Here is a 15,461-nt window from a genome sequence, read left to right on the forward strand (position 1 = left end):
ACTTCTGGTGACCTGTTATTTGTAGTAAAAAAAACATAACTATTTTAATTACCAATAATAACATATTTAGCCATGGCCCAAATTATGCACACAACCGTTACTGCTGGACCACTGCAGAGGAATATTTCTTAAATTTATGACACCCAAGAAATAACTTGATTTGGCTCAAATCCCTGTTAAGACAATACTCCTTATAACTTTATTAACTTAAAAAAAAAGATCACTGCAAATGTTCTTTGCATCTCTCCTACTGATTTAATTATGCTACTACTATACAGATGTGTTTAAGGTTTTCACAAACTGTGTCAATGTAGGCATTTATTGTTTTATTAAACAAATAATAAAAAACACACTTACATATATACAATGAAAACAGTGAACACTGATCACTCTTAATTAAGACATTAAAAAAGCCCTGATTTTAAGGTAAGAAACAAAACACTTTATAATGAAAATAAAATAAAGGATTTCGATTTAAAACAAACAAAACACAGAAAAAAGCATCCCAGTCCACCGGTATTTGTTTTATGAAAAATGCTTATTCAGATTTTTGTTTGAATGTTTCTTTCAGTCTCACTCCCATTTATAGACCTTCAGCATCTTCTCGGTCAGAGAGGCCAGATAACTGCTCTGGTTGACCCCAAACGGACAGATGTCCAACACGGGGAGATCCGCAGGCATCTTCTGAAGCAGAGCACCAGTGCCGGCATCCCAGACCTGCAGACAGAACGGAGAAATCATAGTCAATATGTGTGCATAACTAACAGAACCAGCATCGAACTGCTTACACAAGCATTAACTTTCTTAAGCAATGCGCAACCAAATGAAACAAGATACTGAATGAGAAACACGAGCACTGGATGTGATTTAAGTGATTGGATGAGGAGCGTTTCTCACCATGGTGGAGTTTGTGGCCTCGTCTCCAGCACACACCAGCGTGGCTCCCTCTCCGGCCGGACTCTTGAACACGGCGTTCTTGGTGAGCAGCTTGCAGGAGGATCCAGCGATGAAGGTCTGGACCGGAGAGCAGGAGCAGACGGGCGGCGGACTGCTGTCTGTCTGAGGCGTCCGGCTGAGCTCCATTAAAACACAACGCACTGACGGGTTTGCGCGACCTGGACGACACAAAACAGACATGAATGTCAATGCTTTTAAAAAGGAACCAAGACACAATCAAGACATGCAATTAAATACAGTAACCTTAAATTAAAATAGGAATGTGTATTATATAAATCATTATATTGATATTGAAACAATGAGTGATTTTTTAATGTAAAAATACTGATTAAAAAACTGAAATTAGTGATTTTATGACTGCATTGGGCCATTATAATTTTATTTGTAAATATCTGTTTAAAGTCACAATGAAATGTAAGTAGCGACACATCTTTTATTCCAAATTATAGCAAACGTTCAAAAGGAATGAATTAAAAAGTGTAGCGAGTTTACATCACTGTATGTATAAATTGCATTTTACGTATTTTTAAAGAAATTATCTAATCTTATATTGTACATAATTTTCTAAAAATATATATATATATATAGAAATAAACAGTAGATCCACACTTGAAGCTAATAATATCAAAAATGCTATATGAGTGTTAGTTTAAATATGTATTGATGCTTTTCAACAATATTTTTTTCAAATAAAAATATATGCTTCAACATGTTTCCATATGCTTCACCGAATCTTATGAGACCGCTCTTGTGATTTTTGGCCAAACTGTTCAGAAGTTATTAGCAACGATATTCATTTTTTCATATCTCCTGACCACTAGGTGGTGCTGTGCTGAAAGTACATAGGAAACCTCAGGTCATGGTTGTCATAACACAAACCACATTTGGTCTGAATAGCCTCATGTCCATTTTTGCGTGCTCTTTGCCAAATTAATTTGCATTATTCGAGAACAGTTTGACTAATCAACTCCATAATAAATATATTTTTTTTGTCATAGTCTGAAAATTGGTTACATTTTTGCAAAAATCTGACCAATAGTCTAGGAGTTTGAGATAGAGACTCCAAATTTGCAGTGCTTATTATTGAGACTATCCTCTATCTGTAGGCCAAATTTCATAACTTTGCCGCAAGCGGTTCTTTGGGCTTCCACAGATCAACAGAAGACCCTTCAGTGCTTGGCCCCAAATATTAATAATAATAGGAAGAAAACTAACAGATACAACAGGTGCCTTCGCACTTTTGGTGCCTGGCTCCTAAATATTGGTGATTTTCAGTTGATTACGGTTTTAAATGGAATAAATAAAAAGAAGCTGATAATATCTTGGTTTCTTTTTAAAACTGAATAAAACCAACAGAACAATATAACTCTATACAGGCAGCCATCATATTACTTTTCAACGAAAAAAAAAATAAATAAATAATACAACTACGATACTTAAATATGAGAGCTGGATATGTACCTGGTCTGTACGTGACGAGACAGTGTCTGCTGTCCGACTCCACCTGTATATTTGTGCAGTTGCCGGACTCTAGAGGCAGGATATGAGGTGTGTATGTGGTTCCCTCCATGTGCTCCCAAAAACAGCCGCCCTCCAGCGTGCCTGCGATCAGGCCTCCACACGGGAACATGCTGGAGGCGGCGCGCGGGATGTAGGACAGAGACACCACGGGACAGCTACAGTGAAGAAGCGGGACAGTATTACCAACAAACAAGGCAGACTGGAGCGCATGTTTCTCCACATTTTGTACGGCACACAATCAAGTAATATTTGAAGAGTTCATTTGCAAAAAGCCACTTTAAAAAAAAAAAAGTAAATGTAGCAATCTATCTTTTATTTTATTAATAAAAATTGCGGGGAAGCGTTGATAAGTTGGTGTGTGTGCAGCGCAATCTACGATCTCCGACCTCTCTCTCTCTCTGTGTGTGTGTGTGCGAGCGAGTGATGTGTGATGGTTAGTGTGCATCAATTAAAGCATTAATATACAACGGTGGTTAAACTGACGTGCATTAAACTGTTATACTGCATACCTGCCAGCCAATCAGAATCCAGTATTCAGACAGACCATGGAATAAACTTTTAATATACAGCAAAAACATACTTTCAATTGTACTTTAAGTTACCTGTATTTAAGTTATTATTACTTAATCAAAACAACCCAAGTGCAGTTTGATTGACGTTACTTGGAATTAATTTTTTAATAAAAAAAAAACATGATTTCTGAAAATAAATACGAATTCTTCATTTACAGCATGCTACAGTTTGACCAAAGACGGTAGTTGAAAGCGACCTGGAGCGCAGCGGCGCCAGCTCCTGAACGTGAGTGCTAGTGTCCCGCGTGTCGTACACCAGCACAGAGCCGTTGGCGAGACCGGCGTAGATGTAGTTGTTGTTATCATGGCACCAGGAGCAGCTCCACACAGGTCTGCCAGTGTTGTAGGCCTGGACCACCGTGTTCGTCATCAGACTGTGAACAAAACATCAACATGGAGCAACTCAGAGTAGCAGTAGTAGTATATTTTTATTTAATGCCATGTCAGCATATTAGGCTAATTTCATGGCAAAAACAATTAAAAAAATACAAGGATAACAAATACAATAAAATCCAGCAAGTTATATTATTACACAAGATTTTTTTACATAAACATATAAAAAAAAATTCTTAGCAACTCAGAAGAATCTCAACATGCTATATTCAGAGGCTGATGAAAAATTAGCATTGGTTTTTGGGGAATAAAAAAAAATAATCTGGGATTTGCGTTCTAGTATTTTCCAATTAAAACCTGTTGTTACGTTCACAAGAAAAATTCCATTATTATGAGATTCTAGTAGTAAAATCAGAATCTTCCATGCCACCCAGAAACAATAATCATATCTCACAATTCTGTATTGAAAGTAATACAATAAAAATGAGTATACAACAAAATAATCCAGGCAGGCTGCACGCAAAAACAAGATGATTCATACGAACTGCTGCTATTTAGTGAATAAAATAACTATTGACTAGTCTTGTCTGACTCTGGTTTTTAATAAATTGTTCAAAAAGACAAGTTACTGGTTTGAATCAGTTTGCCCTTTATAATTTACAGCATTAAAGAGAGAGAACAGACATCATAACTGATTCATTATAGATCACAATCCAAATTAAAACAATCAAACCTAGAGCTTCTGAATCAGAATCAAATCAGGAAAACGATTCTAGAGGTGAATACTGGATTTTGACGATCATCGAGATACTATTATAGTTTTTGCAAGTATTTTGAATTAGACTTTATCTGTATATTTTCTTTTTAATTTTGAGTAAAATTATTAATTTTGTTGCGTAATGGTAGCTTTTATTAGTTTATTTATATGTTTAATTTAATTGTTGTATAGGTTTTTGTTATTTTTAATTAATTATTTAAATTAATTTTTGTTTTAGTTATTTTAGTAGTAAATGAAAATGAGATGATGCATTTATTTAAGTTTTATTTCAAGCAACATTTTTTTGTTTGTTATGGATTTAGTTTTACTTTAATGACCCTGCTGATAACAATAACTATGTTGCAATACCTGGCCAATAATTTATTAATTGGTCAAAAAAAAAAAAAAAAAAAAAAAACAGTAATATGATCAGAATGTCTTGAAAGTATTATAAAAAAAAGAAAACAAAGAAAAATAAATAAATATATAATATATGCATACTGTATGTATATATATATATATATATATATATATATATATATATATATATATATATATATATATATATATATATATATATATATATATATATATATATATAGCATTACATTATTTAAAAAAATTGCATTACATGTTTTATTTTATTGACATGAAATATAAATATGCACAAGAAAAATTGATCAAGTCTTTTTCTTGTTGTTAAATGGCACTCATATGACGGCTATACCGTATTTTTCAGATGTTTATTGCCTTATAGATATACAGATTTTATTCATGTTTTAGCTTGCTCTTATGGTCCTTTGCACATAACTACATGAAGTGTATTTTGTAAGAACAGAACCAAAAAACTATTTATGTATCTAAAAGTCGGTGCCGATTAATCAGCATAAATTATATTATCAGTCAGTGTCAGTCAGTGATTTCCAGCCTTGTGTTTTATATGCTATTTTATTATAGCAGGTGTAACGATGCGCTTTGTTGGCTCTTAAATATTTTGTAATAGAAAATGCAATGTGCACAAACAATTATTACACAAGAGGAAAACATGGGTGTCTCACCTGGTGAGTTTGATAGTGTTGTCGAGGGCCGCAGACAGCAGAAGGCTGTCCTGGTGTCGGCTGAAGGCCAGACCTCTGATCTGTTTGGAGTGGATGGGAACATACTGACTAGGTTTGAGAGTCGCAGTGCTGATCTTCTTCACACCGAAGCCTGAGGGAGCAACAATCAATCAATCAATCAATGCTTCTATAAAAAAACGCAAGGAAAAAATCAATGTGGAAGATTTCTACCCGGCACCAAAGTTGCTTGTGGAGAAGGCTGAGATGCCAGCAGGCAGCCGAGAGGCTCGCAGTAGGACAGAACCCTACTGCCACCCGTCTGAGACACCAGCACAGCCTTAGAGAAGACATAATGTCCCCCGCTGGACGAGTCCTGCCTCTGGGACGACGAGAGAGACGCTCCCTGAGAGGAGCCGCCGAACGCCGCCTGAGCTTTCCACCTCCTCAACTCCTACAGAACAAACACAGAAAACAGCAGCAAGGATGCTTTACTTCCACTACAGACATCATCACGAAGCTCATAATATGTGGCTCTCATTTGTGGTCATTAAATTGAACAAAATCGTTGGGTTTTTGGACCCTATTGCCTTTCACTGTATGGAAAGTTTTTTTCTTCCTTCGCTCTCTCTAGTAATATTTTCATTTTGGGGTGAACTTTCAAATATGCTTACATAATAATTCATTTTTTTAAACATTTACCAAAACTGTAATATAACCATTCTTCATTCTGCTCTCCAAAGACTGGTCAAAAAACATTATGACTTAATTAAACAATAATTATTCTACTGAAAGCTCACATTTGAAACAGTAGGCTATGGGAACAAAATCTACAAAAATACAAAATTGATATACAAAATATCAAGATTTTTTGTAAAAAAAAAAAAAAAATTTGCAAAAAAAAAAAAAAAAAACTATTTCCTGGAATACAGCTTATACAGTAAGCCAATTTTTTGGATTATCTGAATTGTGCTGAGACTTATAAGTCAAAGTTACGTAATGCAATTAATGTCAAGCACATAAAACATGTATAAACATATATTAGGTTTGTGAGCCAACTATAAGTCACTATAGTTCATGTTCGTTTTATTCCGATTCTGAATACGGTTAAATTTAAAGAATTTGTTGTAGATCAAGGGACACGTTTATATTATTTATTACATTTATAAACATTGATTTACATTATTTCTGAAAGTAATAGTAAAACTCACATATACACTAGCTATGTTTCCATCCACCTATTTTTATGCACATTTTGGATTATTGCATAGAAAAAAACTAAATGGACAAGAAAAGCGCTGGATGGAAACACAGAGATGCTCATTAATTCTAAAAACGTGCATAAAAAAAATAATTATGCGCACAATTAAGTAGGATAAACTTTTTATCCAACAAGAAAAAAATGTGCATAAACGCATTTACTGAAGGAAACATTTACCAAATAAATTCCACCATGCCCGTCAAAAACGTCACTTGATGGGATAATTTGACTAACCAGAGGACCGATCTCGGTGCACAGCATCTGAAAGAGTTTCAGTCGTTCTGAAATGCCTGAGCAAGGTCTGTCAAATTATTTCTATAGTTTGTCTTGCACGACAACATCCACCTCTGAAAGCAATCACAGCATTTACTGTGTTTCGTAATGTATCAGATATGAAAACTATTATATTCAGTGGCTTCTCCTAGTTTTCTTAGCTATATTTAGTGCCGGTTTACAAGTAAGTGACGATTTTGTTCTCTTTGACTCGTTGGATGGAAACAGTGCTTTATTAGCAAATGTTTTATGCGATATTCCAGTTTTGCGCACAAATTAAATTTGCATATTTGGATGGAAACATAGCTACTGATGTGACGTTTGCCTGTTTTTTTTTCTCTGAAAAGCATCATTTTAAGTTGGTGCGTCTTATTTTCCAGAAAACACTGTAAACTTATATTACATTACTCTAATAAAGAGTAGACTAACTTTAGCATAACTTAATACAAATTAATTATTTTTTGGAACAGTGACAATATAGAAGCCAATTAAATTTTGCAAACATTACGTTGTCATTACAACACCATGCTTCGTTACACAGTATAAACTTATTTTAATATGTTAAAATTAGGGCTGTCAATCGATTAGAAAAATTTGCACTTGCGCGGCAGTATCAATGATTCTCAGAAGGTTTGGGCGCTTTTTTGAAGGTAAAAAAGTCGCTAAAGGGGTCTGGAATGTTGCTACGTTGGCAACACTGTGCATTTCCATTTCTCCAAATATGGGTTGGGTCACGGGTCAAACAGAAAATACGCGCTGCGTTAATCGCACGTTAAACAAATTAGTGCCGTTAAAATGAATTTGCGTTAATGCGTTAACTTTGACAGCACTAGTTAAAATATAAAATTGCCTTTATATTTAAGAAAGGGAGTCTCTTACAAAAATATTTGGGGGTCCTAGGCATCAAAATGCTTGAAAAGCCCTGCTGAAAAAGACACGCACCTCGACCTCTTTGCGCAGTCGCACGTTTTCATCGACCATGAGCTGCATCTGCTGACGACACTGAGCGACTTCCAGCTGCTCCATTCTCCGGGACCCCTGCTCCAGCTCTAAACGACTGCACACAATCAAAACCATCAGCACACGCATATTCTGGAAATATGTCCCAAAAAAACAGCAGAACCAGTAACAAACTCTCATTTAAGCACCTCTTCAGTCGCACTTCCTCTGCGTTGTCCAGGGCTTTCAGTTTTCGTGCATAAAGAAAGATGATATGACCACGTTTGGCTGCTTTATTGCACTGAGACGACACAAAATCTTTTTATTGACAGATTAGGTGACAAATAATTTTACAAAATTTAAATACATTTCATATTTTTTCAAACAGCTTTTTATAAAAGGAGTATCACACGTCTACAATATTTGATAAATTGCACTTCACAGAAGAATGTTTTGCAATATACTTTGAAATTATGTTAAACATTATGAACATTTCTGTTAACATCATTAAAACAATACAGTAAAAAAATACAATTATTTAAAAGAAAAAAAAAAGTGTATATACATACAGCCACTCGTGGAAATATTTAAAATATATTTATTGAAATTAAATTTATTTCCATTCTTTTGGGGTTTTTTTGTATTAAAACAGGATAATGTAACTGCATCTGTGAATTTGTACAGCCAGACGTAAAAATTTATTTTAAATATTTCTTAAAATTAATGTTTTGGGTTTTTATATATATTTTGTTCATTCAAACAGGATAATTCATTTCCATTGGTGAATTTTTATAGCCAGTTAAGTAAATACAAAAAAATTAGTGCTGTCAAACGATTAATTGGATCCAAAATAAAAGTTTTTGTTTACATAATATATCTGTGTTTACTGTGTATATTAATTATGTATATATAAATACACGTACATGCATGTATACATTTAAGACTAAATATGTTATGTTTATATATTAAATATGTTTATATATAAGTTATACGAGTATAAATATATACGTGTATATATTTTCAAAATATATATTGTATGTGTGTGTATTTGTACATACATAAATATACACAGCACACACACATTTATATTTTATGTAAACAAACTTTTCATTTTGGAAGCGATTAATCGCGATTAATCGTTTGACAGCACTATTAAAAATATTTCTTAAAATTAATGTTTTGTTTTAAAATTAAAACAGGATAATATATCTTCATGTATGAATTGTGATCCACCCGCTATTTACAGAACTAAAATAAAAAAAAAAAGTGTAAAATGTAATTTTAAATAACTCAATGAAGCAGATAATCAGGCCTTTAATTCTAGCAAAATGTTCATTCACTGAAACTGTGAAACCCACCTGTGGACATTTATTTCCTCCGCTCGTCAACCAGCGGGAAATACAAATATAGCCGAAGAGGTGACCACAGCGAAGAGCGGCCAAGCGGTGGTCACCTGCCGTGGTCCAGGGCTCAAAACAGATGGAGCAGGTCTCTCCCTCACCTTCATCTGCTTCGGTCTCTCCGGCGGGACTCGCAGCAGCTGTGACGGGATCCTCCGACTCAGAGACAGGCTAGGATTCAAGATTCAAGAGTTGTATTTGTCACATACACAATTATACAGAGTATAACCAGCAGTGAAATGTAGGTCAGGTCCGCTCCAAGGACAGTGCAATTATAAAGAATACAAATATTAAGAAGAAGTACAAACATAAAATAAAATAAAAGATAAGATAAAATAAGATAAGATAAAAAAAATATAAATATAAATGTGCAGGTCAGTATGTTGTTGACAAATAGTAATGAGAGGAATGTGCAAAAAATAATGTGCAAAAAGTTGTACAGGGTATTTGAATAGCAGCAATATGAGGTAGAGAAATATTATGAAGCTTATTGATATGATATTTACATGGAGAAAAATTATGAATAACTTATTGATATGGTGATATTACATGGAGTCAAGTGATATTATGACACAGAGTTAGAGTTTAGGAGCCTGATGGCCTGGGGGAAGAAGCTCCTCCTAAGTCTCTCAGTTTTTGCCATCAGGCTACGGAAGCGCTTACCAGATGGAAGCAAAGTGAATACATGGTTACCAGGGTGATTTGAGTCCTTGAAGATTTTAACAGCTCTATTTTTGCAGCGTTTGAGGTAGATGTCCTGCAGAGAGGGGAGAGCAGACCCTGAGATGCGCTCAGCTAAGCGCACAACTCTCTGTAGAGCTTTGCAGTCCTGATTTGAGCTGTTTCCATACCACACTGAGATGCACTGAGTCAATACACTTTCTATGGTCCCTGAATAGAAAGTTTTCAGGAATGCTGGTGAGACCCTGAATTTCCTCAGCTGTCGCAGATGGTACAGTCTTTGCCTGGCTTTCTTAACCTGTGTTTGGATGTGTGTAGTCCAAGTCAGGTTCTCGGAGATGTTTACGCCGAGGTACTTGAAGCTACTCACCCTCTCCACAGGGGTCCCACTGATCCTGAGAGGAGAGTAGGGCTGCTGCTGTCTCTTCCTAAAGTCCATGATCAGCTCTTTAGTTTTCCCCACATTCAGAGAGAGACAGTTGTCCTGGCACCATGATGTGAGTCTCTCTACCTCATCCAAGTATGCGGTCTCATCGTTGTTGGAGATGAGGCCCAGAACCACAGTGTCATCAGCGAATTTGACAATGGATGTGGAGCTGTGAGAGGACACGCAGTCATGCGTGTAGAGAGAGTAGAGCAGGGGACTCAGGACACAGCCCTGTGGGGCTCCTATGTTCAGAGTGATGGAGTTTGAGGTGAACTGGCCAACTTTCACCACTTGAGGTCTGCCGGTGAGGAAGTCTTGAATCCAGTCACAGAGTGAGGAGTTTAGGCCGAGGTCTGTGAGTTTAGATGCCAGCTTGATGGGACTATAGTGTTGAAAGCTGAGCTATAGTCAATGAATAGCAGCCTTACATAATTCCCATTGTTGCTGTCCAAGTGTGTGAGGGAAGAGTGGAGAACGTGAGAAATGGCATCGTCCGTAGATCTGTTTGGGCGATAGGCAAACTGAAGAGGGTCCAAAGTATCAGGGATGGAGGAGCAGATGTGGCTCTTTACAAGTCTCTCAAAAACCTTCATGACTATAGATGTGAGGGCAACTGGGCGATAATCATTCAGGCAAGAGGGTTTATTGTTCTTTGGCACAGGGATAATGATGGATTTTTTGAATGAAGTGGGAACCACGGAGGTAGCAAGGGACTCATTAAAAATGGAAGTGAACAAACCAGCGAGCTGATCGGCGCAGGACCTCAGAACACGGCCGGTTATCCCATCAGGTCCGGCTGCTTTCCTGACGTTCACTCTCTTTAACGCCCTCCGAACCTCATCCTCCGACACGGTGATTACAGGATCATCGCTGCTCTGCCTGCTGCTTCCTGACGCGCCGCCGCCGTTGCCATCGAAGCGGCTGTAGAAGATGTTTAACTCGTCGGCCAGCAACGGATCTGCTCTCACCTCCGCGGAGGATTTGTTTCCGAAGTCACAGATGGTCCTCAGTCCCTGCCACATCCGTCGAGAGTCATTGAGCTGGAAATGAGACTCAATTCTCTCTCTGTATCTGTGTTTAGCGGCTCTTACTGCGCGTCGGAGAGCATAGCACGATGCTTTGTACTCGCTCGTATTCCCAGACAGAAGAGCCTCATTGTAAGCGGCAGTGCGTGTGTTAACCGCGGCACGGATTGTTCTGTCCACCCACGGTTTCTGATTGGAGAATGTCCTTATCGTTATTGTTTCTGTAGCTTGCTCGGTTAGCGTGTTTACAAAACTTAATGCTACATCCGTGAACTCGCTGACGTCAGAAGAACTCGCCCGGAACATGTCCCAGTCGACGTCATCAAGCGCCGCCTGCAGCATAGTCTCTGAGTGGGAGGACCAGCGCGTCACTACTCTCTGCACCGGAGGTTCCTGAACGAGCCTTTGTTTGTATCCCGGTGTTAGAAAAATGGCGGCATGGACCGATTTGCCAAAAGCCGGTAGTGAGCGGGCTTTATAGGCATCCTTGAACTGAGTGTAGCAATGATCCAGTGTGTTTGGTCCTCTAGTTGGACAGGATACATGTTGATGGAAGTTCGGCATGACCTGCTTGAGGTTGGCTTTGTTAAAGTCCCCCGCGATGATAAAGGCAGCGTCAGGATGTTTGTTAATGTAGCCGCTGAGCACATCGTGAAGCTTAGACAAAGCCAAGCCGGTGTCCGCCTGTGGTGGAATATAAACAGCAGTAACAATGATCGATGAAAACTCCCGGGGCAGATAAAATGGGCGGCAAATAATGGAAAGATGTTCCAGATGAGGCGAGCAGGAACGCGACAGAATGGAGATATTCCTGGGATCACACCATTTCTTGTTGATCATGAAACATACTCCTCCACCCCTGGATTTACCGGCCTCTGCTGTTCTGTCCGTCCGAAAGACAGAGAAGTTATCACTCGGCATTACAGCAGTGTCCGGGACCGAGGACGAAAGCCACGTTTCTGACAAACAAAGGATGTTACAGTCCCTAATGTCCCGTTGGAAACTAATCCTGGCTCGAAGTTCGTCCATCTTATTCTCCAAGGATTGGACATTAGCAAGGAGAATGCTTGGAAGAGGAGGACTGTGAGCCCTTTTCCTGAGTCTGACTCGAATTCCAGCACGCTTCCCGCGGTGTTTCTTGATCCGTCGCCTCGGGGGGTTATTGTTCGTCTCTGCGTTCCGAAGAATCTCCAGAGGCCACGCAGGATTCGTGGATAAAGTGTCCTGAAGCAGGTTGGTGTAGCGGTTTCCAATGTCCAAAAGTGTTTCTATGTTGTAGGTGATCAGTGCCGACGTGAAATGTGTAAAAAGAGAAAGTAAAAATAGGTAAAAAAGTAAGTTTAAGCAAAATCTCAGTGGAGCGACCCTAACGGCGTCCGAACACAGCGGCGCCATCTTGCTGAACCTGTGACAAATGACAGTGAAGTCAACGAGAACTGGCATTCACAATCCACTTCACTATAGTGATGTGACGCAGAATGATAGAGAATCATAGTTTTGATGATTTCACATAATTTATTGAAACGATATGAAACGATCAGTCACCTCAGTCTCTTGTTGAGCAGCTGCTCTCGTCCCTTCAGCCTCTGTAGAAACACTGGACCCTGAATTACACAAAAACATCTGGCTTCATTTCATATGCAAAGAAGTTAGCCAATCATAACAAAGGGCATTTAAACACAGGAGTCTTAAAGATACAGTAGTAAAAAAAGGGTTTAATTCTAAGCATTAAAAAAAAAAAAAAAGAAGTGGAAAATATGGCTGGAATTTTTTTTTTTTAATAAAACCAAAAAAAGAATTTCATAATCGATTAGTAGTTTGATCTCCCATTTTATTGTTCATTTTGTAACTGTAAATTATTGGTGCATCCACAGTTTTCATTTGTCCATAAAGGAATTTAAAAAAACGGAAAAGTTTCCAAAAGTTTCTAGCCAGCACTAATAAAAATAATTTGAATTCTTTAGCTGATATAAAATATATTTTTTATGTTAGATGATATTAGACATTGTGATTTATTTATATATTAGACGATATTACATATTTAAATATTTAGACAAATTAAAAACTTTTAATTTTAGACATCAACAAACCCAATTTTAGACATCATAATATTAGAATGCATGAAAAGTATATTCAGCTTGAAATGTGCTAAAGATTACACTTAAAGCAGCAGATAATATTGAGAGTTAGATATATATTCAATTTCAGCCAAATCATATCCAATATCGATTATTATGGTAAATGAAAATAATACTGCTACAACTGATATGTTAATGATATATTACGCGCCAAATGTTATATATTTAGTCTCTAAATTTAAGAGTATGTCCATTTAAAGCAATTCTAGTAGTACATTGTTATAAAGAGCTTAATAATTAAATTATTTTAAAAAGATAGCTGGGAAAATATACATCTGGCCTAAAATTGTTATGAAACGACATAAAATGGCAGAAGACCTGTAGCGCTGGATTCATCAGACGTCAGCACATTTGCAGCAGCAGCGGTGCGGCTGGAGCTGGGTTCAGGATCCAGGGGTGGTGGATTTAGACGAGGAACTGAACGCTGTGCATCCTGGGAGCCGCTCAGCCGCTCTGCCAGATTCTCTACGATGAGCTCCCGGAGTCTGCGCATCCTCCCTTCATGTGTGGAGAACTGCGAATGTGACCTTGGAAGACAGGAAGGAAATCAGAAAGATCGAGTCATACAGCGATTCCATACTGTTGTTGCAGGAAAAAGTAAGTGCACCCTTTGTACTCACTTTTAACTTGGACAAATTATGCACAGGTCAAATGTTATGAGCATTAACCTGTTCTCTTACCCAAGTAGGCTGATATGTCTCCTCCTGACCACCCGACGGGCTGAAAGTCTGGGTCGCTCAGATGGGCCTTGAACCTGCATGGGAACATCCTCTTCCTCTGTGCTGCTTCCAGATTCAGAGACTACAATCACACTGGCCTCACTGGATACTGGAGCTACTTCCATCTCCATATCCTCCATCTTCAAATATATTCTGCAGGAGACACAACAAGAAAGAATTAAGGGCTGAAACAGGATTGTTATCATTAACTAAAACTAAAGGGATAGTTCACACAAAAATAAAAATTCTGTCATGATTTACTCACCCTCAAGTTGTTACAAAAGTTGACGGCAGCCATTGACTTAGTATAGAAAAAAGATACCATGGAAGTCAGTGGCTACCATTAACTGTTTGGTTTCCAACATTCTTCAAAATTTTAAAAGAAGAAATTAAGAAATTGGAGAAAGTCAAGTCAAAGTCTGGAACAAATCACGACAGAATTTTCATTATTAAAACAAAACCATAAACTAATTTGTTACTTGAAGTAAAATAAACGTAAACAGAAACGAAAGAAAATGTATATTAATACAATAATGCAATACATTACTTATATTTCCTCTCTTTGTGGCAAGCATGTCGAGTATATTATGCACCATAGAAATGATTTGGGCAATTTCCCACACAGGGCCCTGCTTTTGTAAAATATAGGCTACTTTGAAAATTCACCCTTTGTCCTTGCTTTGAAAAGAGTTCACACATCAACCTAAATTCAGAAATGTGCCAGAGTGCAATTTATAGTAAATTCACAAAGCCAAAAAGTTTTAAAGTGGGCACCTTCATATAACAAATATATTCATACTGTAATACGATGCATTAATTACCTTTCACCTCTTCATATTGTCACTTTGTAGCAAAAAAGATGGTTTATGGCCCATTTGTTGTGTGTGTAACATTTAAACCACATTTTAATTCTATTTTCATAAAACACAATAGATTACATCCGGGTCTCTCATCCATACTATTCCTCAGGTTTAGGGCGCACTGATCATCTTAGTACGGATAGTATGCGAACTACACTAGTTTGCGAAACGTCCTGCTAGATTGCTTGTTGTTAAAGTCTTAAACATTATATTACACTACATCAATACAGACCAGGGTGATCTTAAAGTAAACATTAACTAGTTATTTAATAAACTAGTTTTATAGATTTCACTAAGGCACAATGACCATAAACATGTTGCTAATGTTGCTAACACCTACAACATATATAACACTGACGATATTTACCAAGCAGAGCGACCGGTTTGCTTGCTGAATTTCCTCCTCATGTCCTCAAAAACTAGATTTTGGTGCGATTTCAAGTGATTACAAAAAACGCGTTAAATTTGAGAGAAAATTTGAGCAGAATCGACTGCTGCTAAAAACAACCGCCAACGTGAAGCCCCGCCCACTTTGCTCGTTTC

The 15,461-nt window shown here is 37.4% G+C and overlaps 1 protein-coding gene across 2 annotated transcripts; it reads right to left on the minus strand.

Moving 5' to 3' along the window:
- Positions 1-171: 171 nt before the first annotated feature.
- Positions 172-15,461, minus strand: LOC306866546 (E3 ubiquitin-protein ligase rfwd3.S-like). Of its 2 annotated transcripts, none has more exons than XM_079411806.1 (13): positions 15,286-15,461; positions 14,020-14,211; positions 13,658-13,866; positions 12,747-12,805; positions 9,027-9,239; positions 7,878-7,969; positions 7,672-7,786; positions 5,430-5,649; positions 5,199-5,349; positions 3,248-3,424; positions 2,419-2,633; positions 898-1,115; positions 172-717 (listed from the first exon to the last, which is right to left on the minus strand). In XM_079411806.1, exons 2-13 carry the CDS (start codon positions 14,196-14,198, stop codon positions 574-576), a joined length of 1,992 nt encoding a protein of 663 aa, XP_079267932.1. In that variant the 5' UTR covers positions 14,199-14,211; positions 15,286-15,461; the 3' UTR covers positions 172-573. The 2 variants fall into 2 exon arrangements, with proteins under 2 accessions (XP_079267932.1, XP_079267933.1); XM_079411807.1 differs by having other exon boundaries at positions 239-717; positions 14,880-15,458.

The sequence above is a fragment of the Barbus barbus genome (assembly GCF_936440315.1).
Source record: "Barbus barbus genome assembly, chromosome: 48".
NCBI classification, from domain to species: domain Eukaryota; kingdom Metazoa; phylum Chordata; class Actinopteri; order Cypriniformes; family Cyprinidae; genus Barbus; species Barbus barbus.

Coding starts and splice junctions, on each gene's coding strand:
- LOC306866546 (XM_079411806.1), bottom strand. CDS start 14,198: ATGGAGGATATGGAGATGGAAGTAGCTCCAGTATCCAGTGAGGCCAGT. Junction 5,350..5,429: donor ACAAGCAACTTTGGTGCCGG/GTAGAAATCTTC, acceptor TTGCTCCCTCAG/GCTTCGGTGTGAAGAAGATC. Junction 2,634..3,247: donor CTGGCGCCGCTGCGCTCCAG/GTCGCTTTCAAC, acceptor TCTTCACTGTAG/CTGTCCCGTGGTGTCTCTGT.